Source organism: Zingiber officinale, chromosome 4B, assembly GCF_018446385.1.
Source record: "Zingiber officinale cultivar Zhangliang chromosome 4B, Zo_v1.1, whole genome shotgun sequence".
Lineage (NCBI taxonomy): Eukaryota > Viridiplantae > Streptophyta > Magnoliopsida > Zingiberales > Zingiberaceae > Zingiber > Zingiber officinale.
The window spans coordinates 136,784,161-136,797,061 of NC_055993.1; the positions used below are offsets into that span (position 1 = coordinate 136,784,161).

Genomic DNA, 12,901 nt, shown 5'->3' on the forward strand with positions numbered 1-12,901 from the left:
TGCTTAAAGTTTTTTTTTTTCAATTTCACCAAATTATTTAATGTCAATTTATTAATAAATGACAGTTGAATTGTGGCCGCAATTAAAATTAATTCAAGGAAGTTGGATCAATTTATGCTTTCTTTTCGGCCTATAATTATTGTGTTTACCATGAAAAATAAATATAAAATAAGTGCTTACTTGTGCAATTTTGTAATATGTTCATTGCCTTCCAAATGCTCGAAAAGTAAACACAAAGGAAAGTCTTAAAGATCTTAATTGGGACGGAAGAATATTCATATTACATTAAATAGGTCTTTCAATTTTATATAATTATAATCTAATGTTTGTTGTCTAGTGATATTGGTGATTATTTTGAGCAGGAGAAAAATAGGCACCTCATCTCTAGCTCACCAAACCCACTCGTGGAAAATAATTTAAGATATCCATAAAGAATTATGCATATGTGTATAAATTACAAATTACAAGTTAACCTAAGTATTTAAAAATACAAGAGTCATATATGAATTAGTCTTATAAAATTTATCTTCTAACATTTTAGTATGATCAATATTTATAAATCTAATAGTCAAAATAAAAATGAACTATCCTAATTGATTGATTTACTTTGATTAATTTGAAATAGGAGCTTTAATTATGTACAAGCTTTAGAGCTAGTAAAACCTTAAAATTGTTATATTGACTTTGCCTACTGAAACAAAATTTCAAACCCTAAAGCACACCTTTGAAGAAGTTTTCACTAAACAACAATGAAAAAAATGAAGATAAAATGGAGATGATTGCAAAGAAAGACGAATTGAACTGAAATGAATTAAAAGAGCACACTAAAAATGACCTAATCAAGAATATAGACTTTTGTGGTCAGTCTGTCAAGTCGAATGGTTAAAATTCCTTAAGTTGGATCAATCAAGTAAAAGGAGTATCTCGGGTATTAAAAAAAGTGAGTATTATTTTAATAATTTTTAATATAATAATAATGAAGGACTTTTTTAAAAAAAAATTGTCATGACCATTATTCTAAAAAGTTCATTTTTTTTATCATGAAAACCCTCAATCTCATATGGTAAATATGAATATGATAAGGGCCAGATGGACACTTATCCATTAATATCAAATAAAATTTTAATTTTCGTTGCTATTTTTTAATATTTATAAACCCCGCGAGCGAAGAGAGAGAGAGAGACTACGCGAACGTTAGAAATCCTTTTCTCCCTTTTCCTGCCTCCCCTCCCTTTCCTTAACCCTGAAAGCCGCCGCTTTGGATCGCCGATTTCCATGGCGATCATTCCCCACGCAGAGGGCTACCTCCCTTCCATAGGATCGGATACTTGTTCTCCGGTGCCCTCCGGTGTTTCCCCTCCGCCGCCGTCCCGGAAGCTGCATAACTTTATTTTCCCCACTCGTAGCTGGGGCAACCAGCGCCATCTGCGCTGCACCAACCTCCCCTTCGCCGGTCGCGAAGACACCGGAGCAACGTTGACCCTCTCATTCGATCGGATAGGCCGAACGACGGGTAGGTGCCCACCATCATCCCATCTGGAGAAGACCTCGCCCGCGTCGACGAAGGGGAAAGCAAATGAGGGAGCGGAGAGAACCTTGTCCTCCTCGGTTCCCGATGCGGAAAGGCCTTGGAATCTTAGGAAGCGGAGGGCCGCGTGTAACGCTCCGGCCGAGGATGGTTGCCCTACCACGGCGCCCGGGTCTTCTGCCCCTTTGCTGGCCGATAAGAGCTCCCCCCTGGGGGATGCCGCGAGGGGGAGTTCAGATGCAGCGGAGATGGAGAAATTTTCGATCGTACTGTCCCGTGAGGAGATCGAACAGGACTACTTGGCGTTTAAGGGGACGAAGCCCCCTCGGAGGCCGAAGAAGAGGTCTAAGATCGTGCAGCGGCAGCTTGATGTAAGATCTCTATCAGGAAAAAAAAAACCCTCCTTTTTTTTTTTCAGATTTCGATTCCCTTTTTGATTTTTCTTGCGATTTTTTTTATATGTGCATTTTCTTACGCTCAAATTGTATCTGCAGTATGGTTTCCCAGGTTTATGGTTGTCTGAGATAACTCCTGAAACCTACAAAGTCGATGATTAAGGTTCGTTCTATTCATCCCTCATTCCCCACCACAACAAAAAGCAATTTTTCCCCCCTTTAATTGAACTGATTTAGTTGATCTTTCTGCAGGAGATAGAGATCGACGATGAAGGTTCTATTCCCTGAGAATCTCGGAAGCTTTTACTCACCGATTGTTCCTCTATTAATTATTTCTACAAGTTATAATTCAGATTAAGCTATTGAAGTCTCCATTCGATCTCGACTCCAAACGCGTTTTTCACACGGTGTGGAGTTCAATTTCGATTGTTTCTAGTCTCAGTTTAGACTTTAGAAAAGTATGTGTTCTGATTAAAAGTATGAACTTTGTTGGATGAACTAGTTATATGCACTTTTATCAGAAACCTCTGTTTTTTTTTTGTCATAATCAATGTGAATTGTGTCATTGTGTTTGAAGAGAAAGATGTCATGAAGATGGTGATTTGTTTGATGATCTCGAGAGTCCCGTTCCTCCTAGCGTAGCCGAGTTGGTATTCGATGACAGAGTTGCTTCATTGAGAGTCTCCTTCCCCTCTCAATGTGAATTGTTTGATGACTTTAAAAGATTTGCATTTGTACCAAATAGACATCGTTATACTCTTAATGTGTCTGGGAAATTTATTCATGTTTTTCTTTCTTAATTTTTAGCTTTTTTGGGTTATTGAATACTTGTGATCGAATTTTTTATAACCTCAAAGGTCATGAGTATTGTTCTCTTCTTGTCTACGGGATTTTAGTGCGATGCTAAACGGTGAGACGGATTTCTTTCCTAAATAATAAGGTTCGAATTTTACTTATGACAAGTTTAAACTTGTGACGTTAGACGAACTAACTCATATGTTTGAAGGGAAATTTGTATGTAAAATGAATTTTTAATATTATTATTGCTCAAATAGGCATGGCCGTATAAATACTTGACCTGGCAGGCCCAATTTATTATTCTATCCATTATATTGTCTTTTATTTTATAAAAAATATTTTTCATAAATAATAGTCAAATAAATAAATGATAAGTATAAGTACAAACCTTTTTTACTTATCATTTAAAAATAAAAATGACCTACATACACATGTTAGTGTATTTACATGGATAATTACTTCAATAAATTTTGAGGTTAATTTTTAAGGAACATAGGATGTCTCATTTAGTAATTTACTTTTAAAAGATGTCGACTTTGTCAATTACTTAATTTTAAAATGAAAATGATTATTCCTCGTCTTAAATTTGTATTCTTATATAAACGAAAGTTAAGTTTTTAAACTATTGATCATTAATAAATTTAATCATGTTAAACAAATTAATTTTAGATATTTATGTATTTTAGTTTTTAGAAAATAAAAATGCTAATGGAAAATTTCCTAGCCAAGCACAAACACACAATTGTGTAAAATGAAATACGGGAGTGTTTTTTTTTTATTTTTTACCAATATAACAGAACTATTCATCAAAGTTGACTCCTGATTTCTTTTTTTTTGTGAGAAAATAAAATATATTTTTTAAAAAAATTTAAATACTTATCACATTATTCACTTTTAATCAAATTTATTGATGTCTTTAACTTTTATAGCTAATAAGGCTTTCCCCTAGCTCATAATAATTATAAAAGATATTATATTTTTAACACTAAGTTTCACATTACCCTTGAAGTTTAATTTATAATTTTGACAGTGCAAATAATTTATAAATTAATTTGGCACCTTACAAAATTATTACCACAACTTAATATTCAAATTCATAAAATATAGCATTAAATATACTAATAGTTGTTGGGTCATAGATGGGATAAATTTAAAAAATCATTTTAAGAAATATTTAAATCTGTATAATATCCTAATCAAGAAGAATTTAACACCTGCCTTCATTTACTTCTTAAAGTTAAATATAAAATAAATTTATAATTATCATATGTGATATATAGATTAATACTTTAAAAATAATTAAATAAACTAAAATATATATATTTATTAATTAAATTAAAATTCATACTTACCAGATTTAGCCACCATTATTACAAATCAACACCTTCATAATTTATCACTTTCATAACAACTAATTATATTTCATTATACCATCTTTTATTATTTATTATTCAAATTCGATCGGGTCTAAATTTAATATATTTGAATGCTCTTTTTCATATCTTAACTATTTATACTAATAATTAATAATCATCCATAATTTAACTCGTGGAACAAATTATGAATCGTCTTCCATATTATTCAAATCCGATCAAGATATAATTATATTTCTTATAAAAAATGAAATAAGGATAACTAAAATATATTTTTAAATTTAATAGATAACTAAAATATATTTAAAATCGTAAAAGAATAATCCAATTTCTTTTACATGGAAGTAATAATTAAAATATTTGTCCATTCCACTCACACACCGTCTACGGCGTCCACCTCCAATTAGGACGGCCCTGTCGAAGAGGAAGCGGAGGGCCCCACTTGCTATATATAATCTACGGCCCTCAATTCATCGCCCATTTTCCGGTTGCCGCTCCGCCTCCTCCTCCTCCTCTGCCCATGGAAGACACCCTCGATTCCTCTCTCCTCCTTGACGGCGGCGCCGCCACCGCCTCCGCCCCCAGCCACGGCTGGCAGAAAGTCACCTATTCCAAGCGCCAGCGCAAGCCACAGGCCCAGGCCGAACCCGAACGCCCCCGCCATGCCAACGGCCTCCCCGATCGCTCGCATGTCTTTGACTCCGTCGAGCAGAAGGCCCGCGAGCGACGTCGTGCCATCGAGGCCGCCGCGGCCGCCGCAGCTGAAGCCGAGGCCGGAGATGCTGCCAGATCGAGACCTGCGCCGGCCTCCTCTGACGAGGATGACGATGAAGACGGTGCGGCCAGAGCCCCGGAGAACGGAATACCGGCGCCGAAGAAGGAGAAGCCAAAGAAGGTTAAGAAGCCTAAGGTCACGGTCGATGAGGCTGCCGCCAAGATCGATGACACCGATCTAGCTTCGTTTCTTGCCGAGATTTCTGTGAGGACTAGATCCGTGCAAATTTCGGTGTTTTAACAATTTTTACTCGTCTATAATTTCAAAACAATCTGTCTAAAGGTCGAATCTTCTTTTATCAGTGTTAGAGAGGAGGAGTTTTTTTTTTCCCTTTGACCTTCTCTATCTTTTCAGGTAACTTATGAATCACAGCAGGATATTCAACTGATGAGATTTGCAGATTTCTTCGCACGTTCGTTTACTTCTGTGAGTGTATCGCAATTTCCTTGGTTTAAGATCTTCAAGGAATCACCTCTTGAGAAGATCGTCGATGTAAGTTTGTTCTGCCTCATGTTAATTTCCTTTTTCATTATATCCTATCATTCCATATAAAACATGTGTTTGGTGCTCTGGTTACCTTTTCTCGATAGAAAACCTGAAGATGATGGCTTATGTCTTAGTACAAAGGTTGACCTTCATTGCAAAATACACATTATCAAAAAATAGAGAATGCCATTAGGTTTGGCTCTCATTCTCAAATTCTGCTGATGTTCACATGCAAGAATTCATCCTGTTCTGCACTGTCTTGTTGCTTTAAAAAAAACTTCTGATTGACTGACTTTTCAATTCTTGAGATGGAACTTTAAAGCCCCGTTACTTTTTGTGCTCTTGTTACAGTTTTACTTGCTTCATGGCAAATCTCTCCTAAGTTGGTCCATATCTATCATCAGGGTAGGTAGTGTATGTATTTATCTATGGGGATCTATGCGTACAATCATCATATCAACGATAAAAAAAGGGCAGCCTGGTGCATGAAGCTCCCGCCAATGCGGGGTCAAGGGTCTATTATACTCATCCTTACCCTAATTTGTAAGGGGCTGATTCCGAACAATCATCATATCCAACTAATACCCTAAAAATCTTGAGAATTTCTCTACCAATTTTTATCTTAAGACTTTTGGAGCTTTTTTCCCCATAAAATTCATTTTTTTTTTAATACGAGCCTCTCACAAGTAGGATACCTAGGTATTTAAAGGAGAAGGCTTTTTGTCAGGAACCAATTTGTGTATGCTTATGTAAATGCCAAATGTCTAACTTATCAACTTTGACCTTCCGATATGTTCTGCTTTTGTAGACATGGATAAGTTGGCCTGGAGAGAAGATCTCTTCTCTCCTCATTTTATGTTTTGATCGGTCTTTTGTTCAAACTGCAAAAAGCCTAGCCTGTTTTCTATCACTACCTCTAATGAGTTGGTAGGCTCCTATTTTCTGTTCTCAAGCTTGTTATGAATGTAGATCAAGGTGCAGAAAGTATATCTGGTAGTAAGATTTGATGTATCTGTCAAAGGTCAACACCAACTGGTTGAATCTCAAAACATCATTCTAACTCATTTGACCAAAATATGTAAATTGATTCCTTTTATAGCAGCTTCATCTTTTGGAGAATTGGTTGTTGGTTACAAATTCAAATCATTAGCATTAGAATTTGAGATATTTTTCTCACTGATTTCCCCTTTCTATTTCCATGGTTATTGGCCTAGTGCTCCCATTGTCATTTACATGAGGACTTATTTGTGGCAACTTAACTATTCAGTTCTTATCTCTTGGAGTTTGTCTAAGGTCAAGTTGGACAAAAACTTAACCAAGTTGTCCTTGAGGTGGTTGTAAAACCATAAATTTGACTTATGATATCTTAGGTAAATTGGATCTTTTCTTTCCAGCTTATACATTTCCAACAAATTATTGTCCAGTCAAATCTCTAGTACAACTTAGATTGAAAGTTAATTTTGCAGGAGATATGTGAGCCATAGACCTAAGTAGCTCGACATCATGATGGTCACTTCAGCCTCATTTATTGATAGAATTTTCATACAATTCTTTCATGAAGCCTAGAATTAGGTCCAATTTGATTAACATTGTTACAACACGGTCCAATGGGAAAACTAACTCTATCAATCTGAAAGGATGTGGCACAAAAATGTTTACATGTACATGGTTGAACAACTACTAAGTCTTATGGCCATTGTGCTGCATTTTTTTTTTTGTTTTGTTTAAAGATAATGAATGTGGTTGAAAGCCTCATGAAAGCATATGGTATTCCCCACATTATTATATGATCTAAAGAGGGAACTGTTATCAGTCACTAGTAGTCCTTATTCTGTCTTTGTAACCCTGTTTGATCTCCTTTCTGTTTCATTACAGTCTCATCTTCCTTTTTCTCTATTCTTTTGTTAAAGATGGCATAGTCTCAGTGTAAATTCCATCTCCATCTTCATCAATCACACAACATATTTAGTAGATTGTTTTCTTGTTTAGTTTTTTTGTCTTACGGTGTTGGTACATTAAGGTCTCATTTTGCTAAGATATTTTTTTTACCTGAGATTTTTTAAATTGTCTCTTCAAGCATATTCATGATATTTTGCAGCTGTAATATATAGTTTCTCACATAGAAAGGTAAACATCTAATTTAATTCCATTACTTTTGTACAGGTTCCTTTAAGCCATATACCTGATTCTGTTTACAAGACTTCAGTTGATTGGCTTGCACTAAAATCCCCTGAAGCTTTGTCTGACTTCGTTTTATGGTGTCTCGATGGCATCTTTTCTGACTTGGCGAGTCAGCTACCTGCAGTTAAGGGCTTAAAAAAATCTGTTCAGCCAACTGCACCAAAGGCTCTGGTAACATTCAGCTATATTTTTCCATGTCTTCTCCACTTTGTCATACATGTGCTGGTAGAACTATGGATGAATGTGATTATCCACAGAATAGATGATCCATGATTATTTTACCCATTTACCCTCCAAAATGAATTGCCAGTCTTAGTAAATGAGTTTTTAAATGTGACTATTATCTGAATCAATTTTCTATTGGACCTCTCAGCCAGAGCACCAATTTTCTATATGAGAGCTAAGGGGTAAGTTGGTAGTAAAGCTTGTCACGATATTGAGTATTATGATCAAAATCTTGGCGTGTACCTCTTGGATGCGAAGCAAAATTGTGAGCTTGGTCCACTTGGAGGTGGAAATAAAATGACAAGCAGAAGAGTAACATTATTATTGATAATGCTTGTATATAAATGTTAGAGAGATATGGAGTATTTTGGTTTGGATAAAAAAGTAGTCTAAATACTATTTTTTAAAATTTTTTATGAATGATTATTTTCAGTGATTTGATAGTGTACTTCACTAGTTACATTAACTTAGGCAACGTAGCTTAACAATATAGCTTCATATTTTTTTGAAAATAGAATAAAGGGTCATTTTAGCCAAGATTTTGCATGAATCTCTGAGCCTGTATCTTCACTAATTATGTTTTTCGATGTGTGTTTTTCCTCTTGCAGTCTCTTCCAGTCTTAAACAATACTGTTTCCAAATACCTATTTACCCTTTCAAACAATTAAATTGCATTTCTTTACTAAATTAAAGTTGCATATATATCCTTCAAAAATATCATCTCTCATAAATACCATTTTCTTGAATTGAACTTGTGTTAATGATGTTCAGTTAATATTACATACCTAAATGTCATTATAATTTTATCTATTGTTTAATTTCATTTTCTCCTCTCCCTATTTCATTTTTTATTTTATTTTATTTTAATCATTGTTTTCTGTATCAACATGTCATTCCTAAATTTTCAAATGTCACCGCAAATATTAACTAAAGGGCAGCCCGGTGCACGAAGCTCCCGTCATGCAGGGTCCCGGGGAAGGATCTATTGTATACAACCTTATCCTGCTTTTTGTAACAGGCTGTTTCCAGGATTCGAACCCGTGACTTTTTGATCATATAGCAACAACTTTACCGTTGCGCCAAGGCTCCCTCCCCTTCACAAATATTAACTATATTAAAGAAAATTAATTAGAATACTGATAATTGATCAAATTCAATGCCATTTCATATATATTTAAAAATTAAAGGAGAAAATTCTCAATTTAAATTGTATAAATACTATTTCATGAATGAAGGATGACATATTTGCATGATTTATGTTTTACAAATGGTATATTTGCAAAATTAAATTTTGAGATGGTAAATATGCAAACATAGTTTGTCTGTAAGGATATATGTGCAGTTTTTCTTTAAATTTCGATAGTCTTAATCGACAAACTGTATGCAAAATCAGGATTCTGTATCCTTTATGCACTAGCTTTTTAACAGAAAGGTATGGAAGTTTTTGTTTAGTCATGAGATAAACGTAAAACAATATAGCCTTCCTGGGAAGTTTTGATTGTCAGTTGTAGTTCATTTTCCTGAATTTTTGTTCACAATGTTTTATATTGGAGAACTATTTTGAATTTTGTAAGCTATATTTTGTCAACCAAATTGTACTTTTATCTGGACTGGTGCCATTGTTAGTTCCACTGAATTCTTGTTATTGCCATCATATTATGTATTTCTATTGTCATATGATGCAAATATACAATGAAACCTGCAGGCTGCAATATTTGTCGTGCTAGCAATGACCTTGAGACGGAAGCCTGACATACTTATAAGCCTTTTGCCCAAACTAAGAGATGATCAAAAATATCAAGGACAAGAAAAACTGCCGGTTATTGTCTGGGTCACTGCACAGGTAAGTTGTTACCCTCCAGGATTGCTTCTTCATCTAAGTGGTTCACTATGACCACTGCTTTTAAGCTGAGATGATGTTATCTTTTGATAGGCTTCTCAAGGAGATCTAGTTGTCGGCATGTATGTCTGGTCACATTACCTATTTTCTGTGGTTTGTGGAAAATCAAATGTGAACCCACAGTCTAGGGACTTGGTGCTGCAATTGATTGAAAGGTCTGCCTTCAGACAATGATGATACCATATCCTTCCATTTTTATTGCTTCGAGTATTAAGATACTTTTTTGGTTCGAATGCAGGATTCTCTCAGGACCAAAAGCTCGAACTATTCTGTCAAATGGCGCTGTTAGGAAGGGGGAGCGCATAGTTCCACCTGCTGCACTTGATTTGCTCATGAGAGTGACATTTCCTGCTTCTACAGCTCGGGTCAAGGTTGGTTTATTTCCATGAAAAATATCTCCATCTAGCACAGAATTTTATGATGAGTTCCTAACATTTGTTGCTGCAGGCCACTGAAAGATTCGAGGTGATGTATCCTACCCTAAAAGAGCTGGCTCTCGCTGGGTCTGCTGGTTCAAAAACCACAAAGCAAGCATCACAACAACTTTTACCTTTTGCTATCCAAGCGATTCAAGAAAGTATAATTTAAATGTTGCATTGTTATGTTCTAGGATGATGTTTCATAGTATGGCTGTACTTTAACATGAAACCTAAATACAGATAATCCTGAACTAACAAAGGAAGCTTCAGATTTATTCATCTGGTGTTTGACTCAGAATGCTGAGTGCTACAAACAGTGGGTGAGTTCTTATTCAAATGTTCTATCTTCATAGCTTTTCTTATCTTGATAAACCTTCTGACTGCTTTAACTGTTTTATTATGTAGGAAAAACTTTATCTGGAGAAGATTGATGAAACAATTGTTGTTCTTCGGAAACTCTCCACTGAATGGAGAAACTACTCAGGCAAAATTTCTCCTGACACTCTTAAAGTGACACTTAAGCATTTAAGGGCTAAAGTAAGTAACTACAATCTAATATATTTTTTGTTTGTCTGCATTTTTAGTTGTTAGAAGCTCATGGTTCTTAGATTTCCATTCTTGACATCTATTGTTATCTGTGGGCTTATATCTGAATCTGCTCAGGTTTAGTTACACAGTATTTTTACACATTTAGTTGCTAAGAGGTTTTTTCTCCTTTTTTTCCTGTTAAAGAATGAAGAGGCCTTGTCGAGAAACACGGATCCCAACAAAGTAACATCCATCAAAGAAGCAGATAAGTACTGCAAGACTCTTTTGGGGAAGTTAACACGTAAATTTGGCTGCGTGAAGGGTAGTGTTTTCATTCTTGTTCTTGGAATTGGAGTCTATGTCGCCATTTCACCAAGCGCAGAGTTAATCAACTGGGAAAACCTTAATTGGGAGAAACTTCAGCTGTTGTTCAGTTCTCTTCAATCCTCTTAGAACAACTTTGAGCTTAACCTAATTTCGCCAACAAAGGAGATGGTTCAAGAAAGCATATGTTGTCGGTAAATTAAAGAGAATAATTGTGTTTTTTCATCTCCCCTAGAGAACCATCTGAAATTGCTCCATCCCTGGCAGAAAGCTGCCTCTTTAATCTGTTTAAAGGTCTAGTTAGTTGTGGCTCCATAGAGACTGAAGTTTGTGTATCTTTTTGGACTAGACTAAACGTGAAGCATGAGACATTGTTTTGTAAATCATGCTTTTGCTTGATGGTAATTTTTCCTGTTCCAGAATGTTTTAAATTAATAGTTTGAGTTTGTTGGTTGAGGTTATGTTGATTACATAGAATGATGCATTTCTTAAGCTTCGTATTTCAATTTTTCATGTGATGGTCTAAATCATCTGGCTCATGTTTTGGTTTAATTCAATACTAACGAGTAACGAAACCTTTTTTGATGATTTTTCTTTTTACCAAAAGTATAATTTCTTATTCCTCAGTCCTCACATCAGAGGGAAAGAAAGCACAAGTTACTAACAGCAATTTCTAATGTAAGGTAAACACAACAATTTGTTCACTCGTATTTAATATAAGGTAATCCAACTATATATTATTATGATATTGGCGATAGTCAAATATATAAAAATTAAGTTTGTTAAATATTTTTTGATTTGCTAGATATAATATAAAATAAATCTAAATGTTATAATTATTCACTCATATTTAATATAAGATAATTTAATTTTTCTACCCTATAACCTCTAAAAACAATATTTATAGAAAATAATAAATACTAAAAAAAATTATAATTCAATATACACCACAATCACATATACAAAGTACTCATACTATCTCGGACTAATGGTTGAATGATTAAACTTTTCCATGGATAATTAAGGATCTAAAATTTGAATTACACCTACGATATATTATAATTTTTTTTTCCTTAAGTGATAAGCGGACTTAAGAATACTGAATGAGCCTCTATTTATGATAAAAAAATTTCATAGAATCGAATCGATTATCTCAAAAATTGGATACTTGGATTATCTACCGAAAGAAAATACTCATAGCAAAATCTAAATATATTCTAAAAATCTTATAACTATAGATTTTGGTACATTTATATAAAATTATATTACTAATAATTTAAAATTCTTTAATTTTATTATATTAATTAATATTTTTATTTTCTCTTACATTTTTTTTTACTTTAATAAAATTAACTATTTTAACAAACTATAAGATTTATTACTCATCTTTAAACCTATACATAATCTATTTTACTTTTATTTTTTTTATCATAGAGTGCACTATATATCTACTTGCTTTTATTATATTTTAGGTAATTTTACATACAATCCCTATTGGCAAATAAATCTTTGCATGCAGTCCCTATCTATGAAAATCTTTGTTTTCACTCTCCAGTCAAATATATTTACCTAATTACCCATGATATTTTTAGGTATAAAAAGTTTAAAAATCAGTATAAATCCTCTTAAATTCAATATATTAAATTAGAATCTAGTATATTTTTTATCAAATTGAGTACGATTCTTTTTTCACCTCAAAATATACTCGATTTTAGTTTTTAATGTGTTGAATTTAATAGGAATTATACTCATTTTTAGACTATTTGTACCGAAAAATATGAGGGTTAATTTCGATAGAAAATATACTCGATCCTAGTATAGAGTGCTGGATTCTAGTGTAAAGTACTGAATTTAACAGAAATTATACTTGTTTTTAGACTTTTTAAAATTAAAAAAATAAGAGGAACAATTTTGATAGAAAATATACTTAATTTTAATATAAAATGCTGACTTTAAGAAAAATTATACT

General features: G+C 33.8%; 2 protein-coding genes across 2 annotated transcripts; both read left to right on the plus strand.

Annotated features, from left to right (window-relative positions):
* Positions 1-1,185: 1,185 nt before the first annotated feature.
* On the plus strand, positions 1,186-2,465 carry LOC121978015. Its single transcript, XM_042530411.1, has 3 exons — positions 1,186-1,899; positions 2,023-2,086; positions 2,176-2,465. Exons 1-2 carry the CDS (start codon positions 1,276-1,278, stop codon positions 2,083-2,085), a joined length of 687 nt encoding a protein of 228 aa, XP_042386345.1. The 5' UTR covers positions 1,186-1,275; the 3' UTR covers position 2,086; positions 2,176-2,465.
* Positions 2,466-4,562: 2,097 nt separating this feature from the next.
* Positions 4,563-11,402, plus strand: LOC121976946. The gene is made up of 10 exons (XM_042529379.1): positions 4,563-5,073; positions 5,224-5,361; positions 7,519-7,707; positions 9,467-9,604; positions 9,695-9,816; positions 9,900-10,032; positions 10,109-10,238; positions 10,321-10,400; positions 10,486-10,617; positions 10,813-11,402. Exons 1-10 carry the CDS (start codon positions 4,615-4,617, stop codon positions 11,059-11,061), a joined length of 1,770 nt encoding a protein of 589 aa, XP_042385313.1. The 5' UTR covers positions 4,563-4,614; the 3' UTR covers positions 11,062-11,402.
* The last annotated feature ends 1,499 nt before the right edge of the window (positions 11,403-12,901 follow it).

Bases quoted from the DNA above. Each gene is read 5' to 3' on its own strand.
- LOC121978015 (XM_042530411.1), top strand. From the start codon at position 1,276: ATGGCGATCATTCCCCACGCAGAGGGCTACCTCCCTTCCATAGGATCG. The intron at 1,900-2,022 runs GTAAGATCTCTA...TTGTATCTGCAG, and splicing joins TCGTGCAGCGGCAGCTTGAT to TATGGTTTCCCAGGTTTATG.
- LOC121976946 (XM_042529379.1), top strand. From the start codon at position 4,615: ATGGAAGACACCCTCGATTCCTCTCTCCTCCTTGACGGCGGCGCCGCC. The intron at 10,239-10,320 runs GTATAATTTAAA...ACCTAAATACAG, and splicing joins TATCCAAGCGATTCAAGAAA to ATAATCCTGAACTAACAAAG. The intron at 10,401-10,485 runs GTGAGTTCTTAT...TTTATTATGTAG, and splicing joins CTGAGTGCTACAAACAGTGG to GAAAAACTTTATCTGGAGAA.